The 21,406-nt window shown below is 38.3% G+C and overlaps 1 protein-coding gene across 1 annotated transcript in view; it reads right to left on the bottom strand.

Moving 5' to 3' along the window:
* Mrtf (Myocardin-related transcription factor) overlaps positions 1–21,406 on the bottom strand; it is a 48,967-nt gene that overhangs the window by 11,114 nt on the left and 16,447 nt on the right. The window contains exons 2-10 of the mRNA XM_089251884.1: positions 10,610–10,830; positions 8,786–8,851; positions 8,214–8,269; positions 8,000–8,075; positions 7,557–7,718; positions 5,350–5,491; positions 3,392–3,656; positions 2,968–3,114; positions 758–869 (exon numbers count right to left, since the gene is read on the bottom strand). Of these exons, the coding sequence (XP_089108010.1) occupies positions 758–869; positions 2,968–3,114; positions 3,392–3,656; positions 5,350–5,491; positions 7,557–7,718; positions 8,000–8,075; positions 8,214–8,269; positions 8,786–8,851; positions 10,610–10,754 (1,171 nt within the window). The 5' untranslated portion in view covers positions 10,755–10,830. The remainder of the gene's footprint in view (positions 1–757; positions 870–2,967; positions 3,115–3,391; positions 3,657–5,349; positions 5,492–7,556; positions 7,719–7,999; positions 8,076–8,213; positions 8,270–8,785; positions 8,852–10,609; positions 10,831–21,406) is intronic.

Below are 21,406 nucleotides of genomic sequence, written 5' to 3'. Positions count from 1 at the left end.
TTTACAAGGGGACACCAGTATCGATTGGTAAGGGGCAATGCAAGGTTATGGTGTCGCAGGGAATTTTTCTCTAATAGGGTTGTCAATAAATGGAATAGCTTACCCCCGGAGGTAGTAAATTTTAACACAATTGACACATTCAAAAAGAAGTATGATAAACATGTTGGGGTAAATCGAGAAGCTATTCATACTTAGAATAAGACAACCATAAGTATTCTTTATGGGCATTGTATAATATTTTATCATGTGTATATATATATATTGTTTATAATGTTTCTAATTACATTTTTAATTGGGTTGCTTTATTTTTGAAATATATGGCATCCATATTTGCTATGGGCATCTTTTTCATCCACTTCGTTGGGCATTTTGCCTGTTGTGGTGTTGTATTTGTATTTGTATGCAGGCAGGCATTTTGATCCATTCTGGTCAACACGTTTTTGACTTGTATGTAAAGTTTCTCAGATGAGTAACCAGGAGTTAAAATTTGTTAACCAACACAAATGGGATTTCAGACAGAATGATTTTGTAGTTATGTGCATATTTCTCTAAAGATGGCACCCATAGGGTGCCAAAACTTGTTAAAAAATTTGTGGCTTTTACTCATCATTTGCCTTCATTGTTGACTTTAATTTTCTAATAAAAATGTTAATGTTTATTTTTTAGACAAAAATGCCCTTAAATTGCTTTCGATAAAATTCCCAAAAAAATTAAGCACGGTAATATTCAAAAAACAAGAACTAATTTTTTTACTGACCTTTTAAATCTTCAAGTTTGGACCAACATTTCGGAGGGAGAACAACTGGAGGATCCTGTGTCTGGTCCCTTGAAGAGTGGCCATTAGATGGATTTTGATCACTGGAAGATTTCTGAAACAACAAAATAGAGTGTATAACAGCAGTCATTTTAGCTACTCGTATTGTATTAAGAAAAGGATGACACAAAAGAAAGTAACAGAAAAATCCCCTCAGCCTACCACAACAAAATCGCATGGTTCAGTGCCATATCAACTAGCTCTATCCTCTCTCACCACCTTCATACTACAGTTATATACCTCAGCTATCAAAAATAATTTGCTCCAGAATAACGTTTGTTAGCCGAAACATGATTTTCTAAAGGTTTCTATAGAAAATTGTTTGATTCATTCCAGGTAATGCCCAAAATTTAAAGATAAGATTTAAAAAAAACACACCAAGGAGTGCAATAACAAAAGACAAAAACTAGTCTAAGGCTAAAATGAATTGGATAAATGAGAATTTATAGGAAGATCAGATACTGAAGATCTTGTCATTTTACACCATGTACATGACCAATACCATCTACTAAAGCTGGTGTTGGCACAACCCAGTCAATGTGTGTGTTGTGTTCCCAACCATTTGTGATTTTGTCAGCTCCTTTCTGTGTCTAATACATGCAGATGGAAAAAACATAAGCTTCTAGAATGTAGACTATCCAGTTTGATGCCGAGTTATGCATTGAAAGTGAGCTCTGAAAACATAGGCTCCTTTTTTTTCAATGTGTTTTGTATCAGTTGAATCTATCATTTTACTTCAAATTGTTCAATAACCAACTTTCAAAAATAGAAGAAGAGATACATTTGGAAAAATATTACGAGGTGGAAAATAAGTTAGAGATTGAGTGGCAGTAATTCGGTTGACCACTGGCAATAAAATTCAGCTCACAACGCAGTTGTTTTATATTAGAATGTGTGTCCGTATCGTTGAAAATATTCTTCAGCCAAATCGACAGTGCCGTAGCTAGCCATTCCCATGCCCTGTGCAAGAATTTTAATTTAGGCCCATTCTGGGACCCCCCCCCCCCCTCTTTCCAAGTGGGCCCTGTGCAGGTGCATCTGTTGCACCTGCCTAGTTATGGCTTGTGAATTGGTATTTGATAGTCGAGGCAGAAAGTAGCAGAAAATTTTGTAAGCTGAGGTATCACCACAGTATGTGCAGAGGCCACAGATGAGTATAATCATGCCATAGAGGCTACAGTAGTATCTGCTGTCACAAGCAGCATTTGAGATCACTAGCAGGACCCTAGTCTAGTATTTTTCACTGGGGTCTCTCTGTATTGAATTTACAGTATAAAAACCCAAAAATAATAAGATTTGTCTCAGGCCTCACCCTTGTGGGGACCATGGTTGAAAGTGATTTTTTTTACATATGAAGGGCTTGCAGCAAGAAAGGGGTTAACTTTATTTTTTTCACTTTTGAGTCTACCCCCTTTGTTGTTAAAAAAAAAAAAAATCTTTCATTTGGCGCAAGATGAAGGCAACTACAGCAGTTAGTTCCTGTGTTTCTCAATAGATGAAGCATTACCATCATAGCATTGGGACAATAAAAGGTAGCTCCTCATAGGTCTATTGCCAAAAATGGAGCTAACCCCGTTCTTGCTACTACTAAACCACACATGCACCTTCATCTACAATTCTCTGCGGAACTTCTAACAAATTGGTACATGTTGGAATGTGAGTGTAAGTGTTGTGAATCTAACGTGAAGTTTGTTTCTGTGTTATGTGTAGTGCTGCCATCAATTTTTCTAACTAAGAGTGAAGAGTAATGATTGAATAATTGTACCATTGTAAGCCTGTTGCTCGCTGTGGCAAGACTTTTTAATGGGGAGATTAGCTCGCATTTGAGTCTAAAAGTTGAGAACCACCCCCTTTCTTACTACAAGCCTTTCATATATCTTCACAGTGTCTAAATATTTCATAACACACGTTTATTTACAGCAGTGGAGAGGTGGAGTGCCTAGGGTGGCACAAGTAATTTTTCACAAGATATTGGGAGTAAATGTCCAAATTTATGCTCAGAGATAGCTACTTCACTAACTGTAATGTAGCAATTGATTGGTTGTTCCCAGGTACCAGGTTGGGGGAACTACTGATTTGCTGGGAAGATCTTCTATTGATGCATACAATTTTCTGAGTTGATATTAGAATTTCAAGATTGATTTCCAACTTACTGGAGGAACTGGTAGAATCATTTGAGGATATTTCTGTTGCCACTCCAATTGCCATTGCAGGAACAACTGCTGCTGCTTTAATAAGAGCTCGTATGATGTTTCCGACGGAGATAGTAACGCCTGGTTTTTCTGCGCACTCGGTGGACCCTGAAAATGAAGAGTTTGTAAATAAATCAAAAGTTATACGTCTGATAGGCAAGATAGACAACTTAAATTCACATTGATCGAATAAATTTCACGTAATTTTGTTTATTTAAAAAGATACAGTTTAAGGAATTATTAAACAAGTTTAATTTTTATGCCTTCAAAAATTCAGCACACATCTAAAACCTTGCAAAAAAAACAAATTTACATAGCATATCAATTTCCAAGAAATTTTGCCTTTTAGTCAAAAAAAAACTCAAATGAATATGTAGGTAGATACCTTGTATTCATGGAACTTGATGGTTCTCTGTTTTGGCTGAGACTTGGGCTTTGATTTCTTCCTCACTCTGGAAGTTTGTTGCACATCCTTATGAACATACTCCAACTGTGATGTGCCATTCGACTGACTAGATGGTGGAGATGGTATGGAGACTGGCGATGGGACTGAACTCACCGGTGAAACAAGAACTGGTTTTATCTCTGTTTGACTACCAGGCGAATCCAGATTAAGAGGCGAGGGCACAAAACTTTCTACCGATGGTAAACTGAAACACAGAAATGTGAATTAACATAAGAATATTATGTTAATAACATTTGTAAATAGTGTAATAATCATTATTAATTAGGCCAATTTCTGCTTGTAAATAATGTAAATAGTGGGGGGGGGGGGGTTTCCATGTAATGGTTTGGGGCAAAATTGAATATTTTCTGTTAATTGCTCCAAGTTGGCTGGGGACTTGGTGACCTTATAACATCACAACATGAGTAGAATTTTGGATGATACTGGGCTGTTAGAAAAGTTTCTTTCTCTTTATATAAGGTTGCCAAAATTCCCGCAGGATACACACAAGAGAGAAACTAAATCAATCTGTCTGCTTTATTAGCATGTTTTTGTTATGTGTAATTGAGCGGCTGCTGGTGTAATAGTGTAGATTGTTGTTCTATGAATTAATTTGTGTTATGCTGTATTCAATGTTTTTGCTTTTGATTTGATTGCAGGATATAGAATTAATTCGTATCAATACATTTCAGTGCTTCATGAAGCACACAAACCCTACAGAGTTCCCAACAAAGTCGGCTTTATCATTTCCCAGACCAAAACAGGGAGGGGGGGGGGAATCAACAAAAATCTCGACTGAAATACATTTTCCTGATTTTCCCTGACCAAACCATCTGAGGAGAAAAAAGTACAGTAGAATCCAGACTAATGGGGTGGAAGGGTGGGTCACATAATGGAAAAGCCAGAGTTCTATAAATATTCACTTCCTACCCCCACCATGTCATCAAAAACACCATTTTAATACCAAAAACTGCTATTCATATTTTGTGGCCTTTTGGTACAGATCAGTACTTTTTACATAAATGTAAATATTTGTTAATAAATGTTTGTTACACTTTCAAAATTTATTATAGAAAAAGAAAGTCTAAAAATATAAATATTGTTACGAAAATTTAGCATTTATTATATTATTTTTTCCCCTATAAATATTGCCAATCTTTATTTGTAAATTCTGATAATAATTCTGGCTGTGTTTGTTTCCTTGAAAAAGTCAGGTTTCATCTGTTGTTTTCGTTGCTTTTATATAATTCAGGATTCCCACAACCTGGAAAATCAGGAAAATAAAAAATGCAGGAAAAATGAAAAATATTTGATAAAAGTTAGAAAAATTCTATTTATTGGCAACAAACTTAGCAAAGTTTGGCAACAGCTTCAATAATTTGACTACGTCATGGTACCCAGATATTAGGCCAAATAGTCGAGATTCTACTGTGCAATTAAAAATCTTAACCATCCAAATGCTTTCAAATTTAACTTTTTCCCGTTCATAGAATTTTTCTAACTTTTATCAAATATTTTCATTTTTCATTTCTCTGACTTTCCAGGTTGTTGGAATCCTGAATTATATACAAGCTACAAAAACACCAAATGAAACCTTTTTACTTCAAGAAAACAAACACAACCATAATTATTATCAGAATTTACAAATAAAGATTTCAAATAAGTACAGTGAAGTCTCAATCAGTAGAATATACAGCTGCAGATAAAAGACTTATTGTTAACTTATCCCACCTAACTTTCCTACAGCATTGAAGATGCTGGGGTAATGTGAGAACTTCAACTCAAACAGATATTTGATTAATCAATAAAAATTTCAATGATCTATGAAGCAAACCCAAAAAAGCAGGAATATGCAGAGCAGAGACATAATAAAGTAAACAGGATTCAATGTAATTTACCTGCTCAGAGACTGATCAAGAATGTTCTGCTGAGGTGGAGAGAGGGCAACATCACTGCCACTGTCTTCCTCCACAACAAAACTTGGTGGCGGATGACGTAACGATTGACCTTCACATGTCCTTTTGAATTGTATCTGGCCCTCTGTACGTTAAAAAAAAATTTCACTAAATTACAGAGTTTGAAATAAAATATATTTCAATTTTCAACATAATTATACATGTATAAATTTCTCTTCCCTTCCAATTTATGATTTCATTTAAAATGCTTATATGCTTCATGCTTATATTTTGTAACCATAAGTATGGTTCCCAACCATAAGTATTCTTTATGGGCATTGTATAATATTTTATCATGTGTATATATTGTTTGTAATTTGTGTTAATTGCATTTTTAATTGGGTTGCTGTATTTTTGAAACATACGACATCCATATTTTTATGGGCATCTTTTTATCAGCCACCTCGTTGGGCATTTTGCCTGTTGTGGCGTTGTATTTGTATTTGTATCTTTTCACCATTTTTCCAGAAAGATGTGTATAATCATGAGCTGTCATAATAATATCATAAGCCCTTTGCAAAGTGGACAGTTTCTAAAGTCTGGCCCCAGTACGTGAAACCAACAATTTGTAAAGTGACCAGACTTTGGACTTAGGATGTATTATTATGTAATTATGTAATATTTGTGGTCGGCTGAAGTTGGTTTTCTGTGGTTCCCAACTTCAAGGCGCAAATGCGAACCGATCTCCCCGTTAAAAAGTCTCGCCACAGAGAGCAACAGTCCTACAACGATAAATCACTCAATCATAACACTTCACTCATAGTTAGAAAAACTGGTGGCAGATGGCAGCACTACACATAACAAGCATTACAGAGAAACAAAAAAGAAACTTCACGTCAGGTTTCACTACACGTACAGGCACATTTCCGCATGGGTTCCGATTCGCTGGGGGTTCCGCGGGGGGGGGGGTGCATGTGTGGTGTAGCAGTAGTAGGTAGGGCCTCCAAAAAATGGCTCGGGGATCCATGATGTTCTTAAGTCAGCCACCTCGTTGGGCAATTTGCCTGTTGTGGCGTTGTATTTGTATTTGTATTTTAAAGGGTTGTCCGGAACTCCAATGAGAAACTTCTAGGGGTGATTGTACAGACCAAAACAAATAATTTCTGCAATGGAACCTTCAGAGAGAGTCGAAACAGATTTATTTAATCGCATACCACGTTAATACAGAAACAAGTCGCACATATGACAGAAAATAAAGCATGTCGATGTAACAGACTCACGGTGGCTGCTCAAAGTGGCATTGGGGGGGGGGGGTACTGTTGCACAACTGAAAACTGCACAATGTGTCTTTGACTAATGAGGTAGAACCCAGAAGTAGTAGTCTAATGAATTCAGGTCACAGGAACATGCAGACTAGGCTGCAGGTCCCCTACGGCCAAACCATAGCCTTAAATATATGTTGCTGCTTGCTTGGAAATGACTTAGGCAATGGCAGAACTGCCGTTAAATAATAGTGTTTCGACCCAAGGTTCCACTGAAAAAGTTATTTGTCTTGACATGTACAACCATCACCCCCTACTTTCTTTTTACCAAACACAAACTTCGGAAATAATGCCATACAGCAATTCACTACTGATCGAGTTCAGTCGGAAATTTTTCTTCTTGGAGAAAGTCCAGTTATACTTTCGTCCTCATTTTGATTATGGAGGGGACTTTTTTTGGGGATGTCATATTTAGAATGTTCCATCTATCAGTGGTTGGCTCAGGTTAGATGGGAAAAGAACTTTTCTTTACCCATGCTTGGGATAGAACCTGTGGACCAGATGGCAGTTTTTATGGTGGACAAGCATCTTACCACTCACATCCCTATACTTTGGTACTGGTGGCATGCACATAGAAATGTTATTTCATAGCCTAAACTGGCCATTTATGTATTATTTTCTCTTATATCTTGCAATATAACTTTGTTTAAACCTTTAATGCCCAAGATGGCCCAGATAGGAAGTATGGGTATGTTTTGGATGCTTTTGTGAATGGCGGGGAAAAATATGACAACTCTAGTCAGAGGCTGAAACTAGAAAGACAGGTCTAACTCCCATAGAAGAAAAGGGAAAAAGAAAGTAGTCAAAACTTAGACGAATTCGTTTTGAGAAGAAATATCTGAGCCTTAAAGGGTTAATGAATAGTAAGAAGAAATTAAAAAATTTCACCTCTGACAGCTTGAACAAACTTTTCATCCGCTTGTAGAATATTTCCTTTGACAAGTTCCAATGGGCCGGGTCTGTGCGATAAACGATCATTCAAGTCATCTGCTAAGCGAGCTTTCTTCAACTGCCTTCGCTTATCGTGTAGGCTTGGATCTACTGTTGTGTCTGCAAATGTAAAATATGTATATTTACCCTTCAAGTTAAGTCATTGCCTTCCACTTATCACTCATTTATTCTACAAAGAGTGTTTTCTGCTAATAGAACATTGAACTATAGAAATGAACATCCAGAGAATTCATTTTCTTAAAGATGGTACGACACAATAAACAATCAATCTTGAAAACCAAATGACAAAAATTTGACTCAGTCTAAAGCCTAAACATGTTTTTCATTTGTAATAAAACAACTGAAACATTGAAAATAACCAATTGGAAAAGAAGAAATACCTTCTAGAATGTGCTGCTGGATCAATGCTTGCCGATCTGGTCTCCTTTGAATTTTATTTTTAAGGAAATCAGTGGTCTAGAAAATTAAAAAAAGTTTAAGCAATTGCAAAAAAAAAAATAATAATAATAAGCACATCAATAACTGCAGTTGGAAGAAAAATAATTTGTTCTGGTACAACTTTTTCACACCGTTTAAAGAGAAATCAGAAGATACCTTGGCTCTTTCCAACTTCTGTCTTTGTTCATGGAAATGTGGAGTTACTTTCAGAGCTACAGGGTGATTTGAAAATATTTAGATCAATAAATTACAAGTGAAAGTTTTGTTCTATTATTTTTTCAAATTATAACAGACTATAATTTCAAATATGGCATAGACCATTGACATATATTGGGGAGGGGAGGGGGGAAATCACTACTACTACTACTAAACCACACGTGCTGGAGTGTGCGTATATTTGTTGTGAACCTAATGTGAAGTTTGTTCCTGTGTAATGCTAGTTACGTGTAGTGCTGTCATATGCAATCAATTTTTCAGACTATGCGTGCAATGTAATAATTGAAGATTTCTATAGTTGTAGGACTGTTGCTCTCTGTGGTGGGAAGTATTCACTGCTTCATCAATTCTTCTTTAATTGATAAAAATATATAATTAGTGGCATAGGCTGGAGGACAGAAGTGGACTATCATCCCCTTCCAGGCCACACACGCTCTCTGTGATCTCTCCCCCACCCCCCATGTAAAAATTAATTTATAACTATGGCTATAAAAAATTAAGTTTTCACTCACAAGGCAAAATTCCTTGATCAACAAGTTGACTGATAGGCCTCCTCGTCATCAATTTAACTTTCAATGCTAAAAAATATAATTAAAAAGAAAAATACTTGTGTTACACGAATCGAATACATTGAATCATACAAATGATGTAATATTATTGATAATAACAGTTCCACATAAGTATTAAGAGTTTATCATTTAACATAGATGTAACCATCCACAAAAAATGTAATGGGAAAAGATCAAGAAAAAAAAAAAGTTCAGGAAAATGAATTTCATATTTGTCATGAGTAGAGCCAGGATTATAGAAAAGTGGCACTTTGAACTGCCAAAATATGCACTAAAAATCCTGAAAATTTTGAAAAATTCCAAAATATGTACTAAAAATAAGAAAATATGCATTGAAAAATTACCATGCAAACAAAGCAGATATGTTTTCAAAATCCATATTTCCTTTTTCTTATGGTGCATATTCATTCACAAAAAAACAGCCCTGCGTATGTATATACTGCAAATGCAAATATCACTTCTAGACTTTTTATTTAGACATTTTTGGTTCCGTGTTTGTCGTAGCTGCTCAGTAAGGGTACATCCACACTCATATACAAAGTCGCAGAACAAATCGGGCATTCTGCGACTTCTATCTATGAAATTGTAAGTCTAAGTCACAGAACATGTCCACAATCATATCCTCTTCAAACTTGAGACAAACTAATCATAAAAAAACTTTTTGATTAACTTGTGTTTACTATGTGTCAAAAATACCCTTTAAAAAGAAAAAAAATTTTTGAAAAAAATTAATTGAGATTTGGGTCGATATCTTTACTATTACAATTTGAGTTGGGTACCCTAACGCATAAGTTAAGTCTTATCTTCATAAAAGAATCATTAAACCCATTTAAAAACCATTGAGAATGAAGGTACACATATGTGTACCTCTGCAAAGTCGTACAACACATGTTCCGCATGCAACAAATCACTCGATTTGTCAAGCTATTTGTTGCACGACTTTGTATATGAGTGTGGTCATACCCCTATGAAATAATAGTAAAAAAAAGAATTTCAACCCTATATCTAAAAAAAAATTTACAGTTTTGGCATATCTCTAGTAAAATCATTACAATAAAACAGGTGATATTTGGAAAATACAGTATTACAAACATTTCTATTAATTCACTAAATTTCCCACCAGCGGGAAAAAAACTGAAGTCATGAAAATATTATGAGCAATTATTTATTTGAAAAAGTGATTGAGCTATATATATATATATATATATATATATATATATACAAACTTTTTTTTAACTGTAAAATAAAACTGCATTCCAGCAATGACTCGCTGCTCTAAATTGTGTGAACACTCCTAAAAAAGTTTTACGGGGATGGCTCTGCTTTGTAACATGCAGCATAACTTTATATTGTAAACGAGAGCCATCACTTCACAGTATCTCGTAAGCAATATCCATTCAGACAATACAAAATCCTGTGAAATCGGGATTCTGAAGTTCACTTATTTCATTTATATCACTTCATTGCTTACACTGCTTGACCACATTAAAATTCCTATTGTGAGAAATGCATGAATATCTTATACAAGGGACAGCAAACGTATTAAGCAAAAAAAACTTCTAGAAAGAGTTTTTGAAGATCTAAAATCGACATACTATATATTTTCCTGAAGCCATTGCAGGAAATATTAGTGTACACACACGTATAGAAATTGATCATTATCTAAATAACTTCAACAACAGACACCATATTGATTACTATTGGAAAATTTTGGAAGATAACAATCAAACAAAAGCACATGAATTTATTTACAACAAAAACACTTACATTCTTTGTTCTTATCCATGGCTTTCTGGAGCGAAGCCTCGTCAACTATTGCTTTAGGTGGAGAAATCGAGTCCCTGTTCTCCAGGATTGGAATGATCATTTTCCCAAATTGGCAGTAACCTGATGGCTCAACATGCTCTGACATGACTTGTGAAAAATTTTTTCAAAAAAACACCATCCACAGCAACATATCACAAGTAGGATTGAGCTTCATATTGTACCTGGGAAAAAAATTACTCGTCAGATTTCATAAAATCAGAAGTAAAATTAATGTTATACAAGGTGGTATAGTCGCTGTTCAACTTTGCAAACCTCAAATTGATCGCCCAACACATTTTCATGAACTAGTGCTCTGGTCCCAAATAATGTATCATTTCTTTGAACCTCTTTTCCATTCACAAACTAACTGCTCGAATTCGTAAAACAAGCATCTGAGCTACATATTATGAATAACAGTTTACTTTTAGGGCATTTGGCTCTTGTGCATTTTGCCTGTTGTGGCGTGTTGTATTTGCATTTGTATAATAATTTAATAATTTCTTCAAATGTGATGAAAAAATGTGACACAAAATTTAAATAGATGGTAGAATAGTTGCCTGGTGGTCGAGAGGTTAGCGCATCAAACTTCAAATGAAACCACAAACTTCAGAATTAAAATTCTGATTCTGGATCGGATGTCTGATAAGTCCAGTTGTTTGGGTTGCACACTTGACTGTGAACCAACTGAACTGACAAATCGGATTGGTATGATGGCCACAAAATTGGCAATGGGGGACTTTGATATTTTTTTATGTAAACAGTTTTTATGTATGACTAAATAAATCATAGTCTGTGTGCAGTGAAAAATTTTAGAAATCATGTAAGCGTGTTTTTGCTAACACAGGAAAAAATCCCAAAGCCCCAGACAAGTCAAATACAGTAAAACCCAATGGCATCAGTGCTCGAGAACCCACAGAATTTTATAGAACAGATTTGAGCACCTCCAAAATTTAACCACAAATGACAATTTACTGCATAAAACTAAATCTTAGCACCCACAGGTCTGAAACACCTTCAACACCTATGGCAAAACCTGTCCAAGTTGGACACTTACAGTTCCATTAGAATTTGTCTTAGCTAAAGAGATGTCCAAGGTATATAGAGGTAAAGTGCTGTGGAAATTTTGTATTATAGGATTATGGCTGGTTTTATTCAAACAATCCAATGTAGGGAAGTGTTTACCAAGCGAACAGATTTAACTGTAAAACAGCGTTTCCTAAAATTTTTGATATTGCGGAATTCCCCCCCCCCCACCCCCTAGTGTAGATCAATGCTCAGCGAACACACTGTAGCGTTAGTAGGTCGATTTTGATGCCCAATGGCATCCATAAAATCCAAAATGAATTGTTTTTTTATCATTTGCATACATAAAAGATTAAACAAATTACAATTTCACAACACAAAATGTCAATATTCGTGCAATAGTGGTATATGAAAATGATTCCACGGACCCCTTGAAAAGTAGTCGCGGACCACAGGTTGAGAAATACAGCTGCAAGGCATTCAGATCGTTTTGCTGGAAAGGAGGAAGGGGAATCGCAAGGCTCCCATGAAATTTGGCTGCCCCCTATTATTATTTTTTTTTTTTTCATTTGTCAAAGTCCTGTTGTAGATACCGATTTTTCATCGGACCCGATTAGGAATGCTTAAAAATGACGTCACGGTAATCAGAGGGGCCGGCATAGGAAAAAACAATGGGGGAGCTGAAAGTAGCCAGTCGTCTCGTATATGCAGGACTCACACGTATATGAAGTGCGTGCGCAATAGGAATAGGGTGCATCACACTATAATATTCACTGATTCTTGGGGGAGGGGGGGAGACTTATCATTCCCCCCTGAGTTTCCGGAGTCTATGACGGTACTAAGCGTCAAAGATTCATTCATTCTATCGAGAAGATTAATTTAAATTTTTCTCGGAAGAAAAGGGAATTTCCTCTGTTTAGTGAAGTATCCGCGGATGTGAGGGATTTTTACTACACCACGTGAATCAATCCGTTTCCGTCACCGCGCGAGATGACATTTTTATTTCTTTTTCCGTGAACAGCATCTACACGTTCCGAACATACCAAATTACGACCGGAAAAAAGAAATGGATGAAATAAATATAAAACCTTTTTTCCTCTCTCTCTTCTACATTATTCCTTGGAAAAAATCCAAAAAAAAAAAAAAGCAAGAGGGGACATTCTTCCTCGTCTGGCGGCGACCATCGGAAACCGCGAGTCACAACGCCTGAATCATAACATGGCCCAACTCCATCCAGAAAACACCACCTTGTCTCAGAACAATAATATACCGCCGCCCACTGTAGAAACGTGTGTCGTGTAGCAATCACCGATTTAGAGATAATGTTATTTAATTGCTCCCGTGCGTCATCATCGTAGTGAAGAGGGAAGACGACAGGCAATGTAGCATGCTTTTCAAGAACTAAAAATCATAAATTTTCGGCTGAGGCAAAATATCCCCAGGCTTCATTCCACGGAAGAGAACATCTTCAACCTGCTCCCCCCAGCACGGAAGAATCCACCAAGAGTATAGGTATCCCCTCACTTTACGCCATAGTTTCCCAAACTTTTTGCTCCATCGCCCCCTTCAGAAATATTTTCTCTCTCACCCCCCCCCCCCACCTCCAACTCAAGCCAACCAATAGGACCCTATGTTAATACTCGTAACTTCTGCCTTCCCCCTTGGACAATTCCATCACCCCCAGATGGCGATATTGCCCACTTTGGGAAACACTGCTTTGCGCGTTTTCGCTGTAACGCGATTTTGAAAAATCAATGTAAGAAGAAATCACGACCTATGAAATTTTGCCTGGAATTTGATTTTAATTCTGAAAATCGGAGTACAAATGAAAGATTCGACATGATTGATTCTATTATCAAGACAAAATCTGCTGTATATGAGGCTTTACAGTAGATGAGACAAACTTGAATAAAATGGTCGAATACAACTCATGAGAGAGCTCGCCAATGAACATGTTTTGGGTAACACATTGGACATTGAAATCAGAATTTTAAAAAAATGATAGGAATGATTGTGATATTTGCGAAGGATATTCGGGATTCTCTGGCTTTCTATAAGAGTTTTTGCTGGGCCGAAGAATGCTGCTTTCTATCTGAATTTCGAGTATTTCATTAAAAAGTTATCAGCTGTCATTCCAGAGCCCTTCAGATAGATCCACATAAATCTCTCAAAGATCCACGCTCACTAGAACCAGTCACACCAAGAATAAAGAAAAATTTTTTTTGTGTGATTTAACTGATTATTTAAACTTATAGATGAATCTCACGGATTTGCCCCATGTGGATGAATTTAATTGATAATTTTTACTTCTGACTTTTCTTAATTGATGGACTGGTTCACGACTGAATTGAGTCAGCCACATGAGGCCAAATTCATCCACATGAGGCAAATCCGTGAGATTCATCTATAAGTTTAAATAATCAATTAAATCACACAAAAAAAAATATTTTGCTGCTGGAGTTAAGTTTATTTCCTTTATTCTTTTAAGGAGAAACTCTTTCCCCCCCCCCATTCCTATCTTATCCCATGTTAAATTCAACTCACTTTACGCGACTATTTTGCGAAACCAATTAATCGTGTAAAGCGAGAGACGCCTGCATTTATTAAAGGGTTGTGGTTTAGTTTTGTGCTCGCGGATGCCTTGATTGGCACCTCAGTCAAGCTATCCCATTCGAGATTTAACACCCCCCCAAAGCAGAATGTACTGAAAACTGAGACATGCATCACAAAACAATCCCTGGATGAATTTTAAGAAAATGAAGAAAAAACGAACACCTCGTGTTTTTTCGACTATTAATGGGAATTTTTTAACACAAAGCACATTTTCAGTCAACTGAGAAAGCTCAATGCAAAACACATTCTCCTTTAGGCATTTCGCACATGCTAGGACTTGACAAATCTCAGGCGCAAGGTCACTATGGCGACTTAACAATTGACTTCCAAATTTCTCCACGAGTATTTAAAATGGAATACTACTCAATTTTTTTGGAAATCTACTAACACGGAAAGGGGTTGGCTAGCTGACTACTTCGAAACCTAGCACAACTATGGGACAATTTACTACCTTTTTACCCCTCCTTTCCGAAAGATAATTGTGCTGGATAAGTTTGTGTGTGGAAACTAGTGCGCTGCCACACCTGTACATCTATATTTTCAACTATGAGTGTGATGTTTAATGATTGAATACCTGCCTGTACCATTGTCATGGGCGAATCTAGCTCGCTGTTGGGAAAAGAGTGATTTTACAAATTGCTAAAAATTGGTCAGTGTGAATAAGGTGACAATAGGTTCCACATTTTGTTCAGTATTTTTCAGGACAGTCCCGTTTTTTGTTTTTTTTTTCTACGCCCCGACTTTTTTGAAGAAATGTTCCGGTTTCTCACGTTTTCTAGTCGAAGTTTTCTCGAATTTGTTACTTAATCAAAAACGTTGATACAGGTCATTTTCAATGGATTTGAATGAATGCAATATTATCATTATCAAGTTCAAAACATTTCATAAATTACCGCATTTCGCTTGGTGGGGGGGGGGGGGTGATCCGCGCCTGACTATTGTAAGGGGTCAGTTGCTCTTGGCGGTGACTTTCTAAAGAGTCTTCCTCGCATTCGCGGGAATAAGGGATTGTCAAGTCTTGTATATTTTTTTAGCTGGATGTAATAAAATACAGTATGCTTGGCACCTCAAAAATTTGGCCGGCACAAGATACTTTATCTGTTAAGCCCTGCATCATCTGTTGATCGAAATTCAAAGATGTCTCACATCTTTGCCACATTAGTGCTCTTGTTAGGCCATAAGCCGGTGCTCAACCAAAAAAAAAAAAAAGACTGAAGACCCCTCCCCCTCCTGTCCCGGCAGAAGCTGGGTCGCAAAAGGAACCAAATTCTTTCGGAGAAAGACAGTTAATGCAGGGTCCTAACTTCCGCATGAGCAAGTGAAGCATTTGTCCAGGACCTAATTTTAGGGACCTTTGAATAATTCGATACCACAAATATCTTTGACCGCAGTCACGGGGGAAGGGGGGCGGGGGCTGAATTCCTGGTTTGCCCAGTGAATCCCATGCCGAACTCGGCCCCGAGTGAATGGTTTAAAAAGGTGTTTGGACGCAGTGTGGGAAGTTCCAAAAATGAGAAAAACATCAGAAATGAAAACTTCGGAGGTCCAGAAATACGACCTCACATCCTGAAGGATTTCCCACCCCTTTTTGTCCCCCTCTAAAATCAGCAGAAAAACCACCATCTATTCCCACCAACGAGGAAGAATGTTCCCAAACACACAGCACTGGCATCTCGCCCACTGTACACGAGGAACATAAATACAGTGCAATAACCCGCACATATCAACCAAAAAAAAAATGTACAGCTGATGGTAACGTACGAGTACAACTTAGAAACAAACTTCCCACCGCCTCCACCAGAGAAATGACGTCAAACGGAATCATGTTGTTGTTGTTATATAACATGACGTAGTAAGCAACAAGCACCAGGGAGCAACGGGTTATTACGCGAGTATATGTATTGCTTTTCGTTGCGAAGGTCGCCGAATCGGAGGCGGTGGGAAGGGAAACCAGTAGATAAACAACGGCCCCGGGGCCTACTATTTTTTTTTTTATTTATTTATTTAAGATAGCCTAAGCCAAACGCATTCACTGATTGGGACATACATCAAGCCAACATCAGTGGGAGGCGCAGATAATCATGTCAGCAGAAAAGAGACAAGATTCGGCCAAGGTGAAAAGAACCCTAGTGCAACTTTCCCTCATATCCTACGCACAGCGAATGCAATTACAGGTTTTCTTTTAGATATCCAGCAAGCTGAGCTGACAAGCTTCTTGGCTGGATACAAGCTTACTGCTTTGCATATGCATATTTCCAGCACTTGCCCAGTCGAGTCAAATCAATATGACCACCAGCTACTATATAAAAACAACTGTTTTGTGCAGTCAGACCAGCAGCCGGATGGTCTGTAATTGGCAGAAAAAGGTGCTGGGAGATTGTCACGACTCACGAGCATCTGGAACCAAGCAGACTGAATTCTATTATTCGATTACTTGGGGGGGGGGGGGGTCGCAAACATAATTTTGTAAAATAGGCAGTCCAGTGATACCTCGGTTTTCGTCGATAATCCATCCGAAAACAATCGGCGAAATCGGAAACCGACGAAAACTGAGGCGATTATTTCAATATAAATCCAATTAATTCGTTCTATAGCATTCCAAAATAATACCAAAAACACATTTTATAGAGAATAAATGTTTGAAGAAACGTGTTTAATACTAAAAACAACAAGAAACGGACATAAAATGAATATAAAGACTAATGTAAGGAATAAATGAACATTCAATTAACATGGAATTTGCGGGGTTTTTTTTATCATTCTGAAGACTTTTCTAGGCGTATGGAAGACAGCGAGAAGGGGGGGGGGAAGGTGCAGATATTATTGTTTGGAAGGTATAATCCCTCTTCATAAGGGCCTTAGGTACCTAGTTACTATCTGGGGTCACTTCCCTTCTCGGTCTTTTGGTACTAGGACCAGCTTCAGAGTCAGTGGACCCATGTCGCTCAAGAAAGCTGTCCAAAGAGGTCTGTTTCTGCCCCCTCCCCTTAAGATTTGCCTAAAATGGGACAAAACATTATCATTGAATAAGTTGCAGACATGCGGCCTGTAACAGCTTTGTCTCGGTGATTTTTCTCAACCTCCATGTGGAGTAAGGTACGGAGGTGTAAGATCGTACTAGGGAGCAAGAACTTTACGGTGATAAAACTGAACTCCTCCAACAATGTGACTTCGAAACCTGGAAATGCGCAAGATTATGCGTCCATTACCAGGAGGCACTTAAGGGGGGGGGGGGGGAGGCAACTGATTATATATATCCTAGAGAAATTTTTTAACACTCGGGCCAAACACTTCACTCACCCACTCAATGAAAATTGGCCTCGTGATCCATGCTTTCTTCTTCTTTGCCCCCCACATCACAGGCAATTTACTTCTAATCACATTTTTCTGCTAAACACTCTAGGAGTTTCAGAATGGTACACCAGTAAGGACTTCAACTCGATCGTGTTCCTTGCCGCCTTCTTCGAAGGGCTACTGGCTCTGGACTTTCTTTAGTCCCATGGCATTGTTTGGCTAGACGCGATGATGCTCACACAACGAGAAACAACGCCACACTGAGCAGGAGAACGAAAATTAGCAGCGAGAACGCATCGACGATATCCGAGGAAATCGACGAAAACCGAGACAAATTTTTCGCGGAAAAAATCAACGAAAATCGAAACCGTCGATAACCGAAGTCAACGAAAACCGAGGTATTACTGCACATGTAATTGGATCGATCAATGTCAGAATACCAGTAATTTTTTAGGTTTAGGAAGTAAGCACTGTCCCAGGCAGGGTTTCCATCAAAATCTGCTTGATAATTTCCCTGATCAAAACAAAAAAAATAATCCGACTCTCCCCCGACCAAGATACCTGGAGAAAGAAATATGATTCGAAAACCTTGACGTTCCAAATGTTTTTCGAGTTGCAGTTTTGTCCACTTCACAGGATCCCCCCCCCCCGAACTGCAATCAAATGTTTACATATTACCCTGACCTTTACCAAATGCAGGATTTTACATCTTCCCCGACCATTTTTCATTTCCCTGACTTTTCTGGTCGCTGGGATCCCTGCTAGGTTAATTCGGAGAGTGAATCGATGTCCGAAGTGCAGCGCGTCGGAAGATCTCTCCTCATTCACAATCGCATGAAACATTACTCTTCACACATCAACAGCATTTGGTGCTGCCCCGCCTCCACTTAAGTCATGTATTCTCAACCTATTGGTCGCGACATCGCAGGAGCTTGACAGATGGGTCATCTTTTACTCTCCTGTTATATGCTTATTGCGTCACTGCATTGGCTGCACTAATTTCGAAAAAGTCTTGTGCGAGTCGCGTACTCGATTCATGATGTCAACTTAGGGTCACGGGTAAAAAAGGTTAAACCCCTGACTTATGCTATTTGTCTAGTTACGGTATACTTCAATGACAGCATCACGCGAAAATTTTCCCAAAAAAAAAGAAAATGCCCGGTATCAGAGATGCAGAACTGTTTTTTTCCCCTCATCAGAGAAAGGAGGTAATAATCTCTTTTATGAAAATGCGGTAGATCGCTTGTTGAACCTGTGACCGATAAATCATTTTTCCAAATGCTGTGTGATATCACATATAATGTTCACACCAAGTTAGCTCACCTGATGGGAAGAGGACCTAGTATTATTTTTCACCTATCGTACTTTGTTTGTTTTATTATTGTCATCAGCCACACGCATTTGATACCAGAAGATATTGGTTGCGAACCATGTGATCCGACTGTGTGTGTGGTTAGCAATGACATTTTCTCTCTACCCGAGGACTAAACTAGAACAGGACCTGTAATTTATTGCCGATTTCGAACAGCACGGCATTCGACATTTATTTTCTTTCCATACGTCTCGCCGAGAGGTTGGTTCGCTAGCCCCTCGGTGCGAACTTCCTGCCATGTTGCCGCCGTTTCTGTCATACCTCCGCGTAAGAAAGATTCTCAGAAGGACGATTCGGGTATAGAACTAGCCATGTTCTGATTTAGTGGTGTGGAACTAACGACACCTCTGAACATCCTTTGGTACTACTACTAAATCGTACATGCAACTTCGATAAACATTCTTCTGTGGGATTCAAAATTGATTGTTCATGCGTGCATGTGTGCTGCCATCTGCCCTCCATATTTTGAAGTGAAAATGGCAAATTCCTGACTTTTTCATGTCACGTAAGTACCATGTTGAAACTTTCTGCACAGAGCCGCACTATCGAAGAGAGTCCAGCACAATGCCCACACGACAGTGCAGCGGCCATCCTTCGGTACTGTAGGCATCTTATCGACCTGGGCCACCGTGCCTGTTGACAAGACTATCAGAAAAAACTACATTCTACTGATATCGCAGAAAACGAATTTCACCGAATAATTTCCCCCTTATCTATAGCGTTATCGTTATTTATTGCCACTGGAAAGATATCAGTCGGCGAAATTCGATGCGAAACACGTCAAGGCGTGGAATTTCAAGTGGAAAAGTAAAATGAAAGTTTAAAAAAAAAATTATGACGAGAGGATAAAAAACAAATATTTGCAGAGTCAATTCCCGTTAACCGCAGGGTTATCGAAATCAGCAACGGCACGCGATAACAGTGACCCGAGACATTAAAAAAAAATCTCTCCCCATCATACTTCAGGTAAGAGTTTTAACATTGACACCATAACCAACAAGACGGGAGGAAACTTGCCAACAAGAGAGGAAGCGGAAGGACAGAGGCCTCTCGACTTCCGTCTCGTACGTACAACATACAGCAGATACGGAAGAGAACCATCGGGAAAAAGTTCTTTCCTAGCTAAGCACTTCTTCCTCTCATGTCTGATGAGCTTGTCTTTACTTTTTTTTCCCTATTGGACGACCTGCTGCTGAGCCAAGTGTTAAGAAAAACAACAAGAAAAAGACCAACACGCTCAGAACGAATGACGACACGACAGAATAAGAACAAGAAGAATTAAATAAGAAACTGGAATGACGCCGGAACCGAGAAAGAGAACTTGGGTAATCATCATTGAGAAGAAACAGCGCATGTTTTTCTTTTATAAACACGAACTGTTTGAACCCAAAAAAATAATAATAATTCTCGATTAAGTCAAGTCACGACGAGTTTCGAATTCACGGACGCCACAAACAATTCAACAATTCTCTTGCAATACACGTGCACGGCTCGATTTCCTCCAAGAATTTAGTGTCTCGTTCGATGCCTCCAAGTTTTCACCGATTCGAATGTTCCCTTAAGTCCCCCAAAGCAGAATATGCCGGAATCGGCGACGTAAGTCGCAGAACAATCAGGAAGAATTTTAAGCAAAATGTAGAAAACACTATTGTATGGGAATTTCTTGTGCAGAGCATTTCCAGTCAGCCGAGGGTTCGTTGTAGAACAGTGCAAAACATTCTTTGAGGCAGGCGAATGTTGGTCCTAACCTTCGGTACGTGATCGCCATTCAGGGGTACGGGAAGTATAATGGGCGATGGTGCAATGGTAAATAAAGGTAGCAAAAAATAGAAGTGTAAAATATTTTAAATGTGACAGTATGCAAGATTTTCCAACGCATTTCTATGAGTACGCACAGGTATCACGCATATTTCTAGGGATACGCAAGCCTTCTACATATTTTAAAGGGTACAAACGGCCTTTTATGCATTTCCAGCGCGGCATGAAGCACGATCGAGAGATCTCTAGGACACCCTCGATGCCTCCTACTTTCGATTCATCGGAGTCGATCTTAGCGAACAAAACCATGATATACACATGATAAATCGAAAAAATATTTAGGTGCCAGCCGAATTTTTCAGGAATCAAGCATGGGTTTGGCTCTATAAAGAAACGGTCCTAAATAATTTTTTTACACTTCTCCTGAACTTGATAGCTCCTTCACGTGCCGCTGTGGTGGTCGAGTGGTCATAGTGACGGACTCGCGTGTAAATTTAATCTCAGAAAATAACGTAATAATAACGTGATCTTCACGTATTCCCAAGGGATCAGCATGATCCGTCCAGGGAATTTGTTAGTATTTGGTTAGATGCCCGAACCGGGATTCGAACCCAGACCTGCACAGTGAGAAGCTAGTTTCCTAACCACTCGACTGCCAGGTGGCAACATGAATTAGAGGCCAAGATAATGTGGAAAAC

This window comes from Pholcus phalangioides, unplaced genomic scaffold (assembly GCF_987345545.1).
Source record: "Pholcus phalangioides strain wild (caught in Gottingen) unplaced genomic scaffold, Ppha-v1.0 ptg000027l_1, whole genome shotgun sequence".
In the NCBI taxonomy this organism is placed as follows: Eukaryota; Metazoa; Arthropoda; class Arachnida; order Araneae; family Pholcidae; genus Pholcus; species Pholcus phalangioides.
The sequence above is the reverse complement of the archived record's forward strand: the minus strand, read 5'-3'. Positions and strand labels throughout refer to the sequence as shown.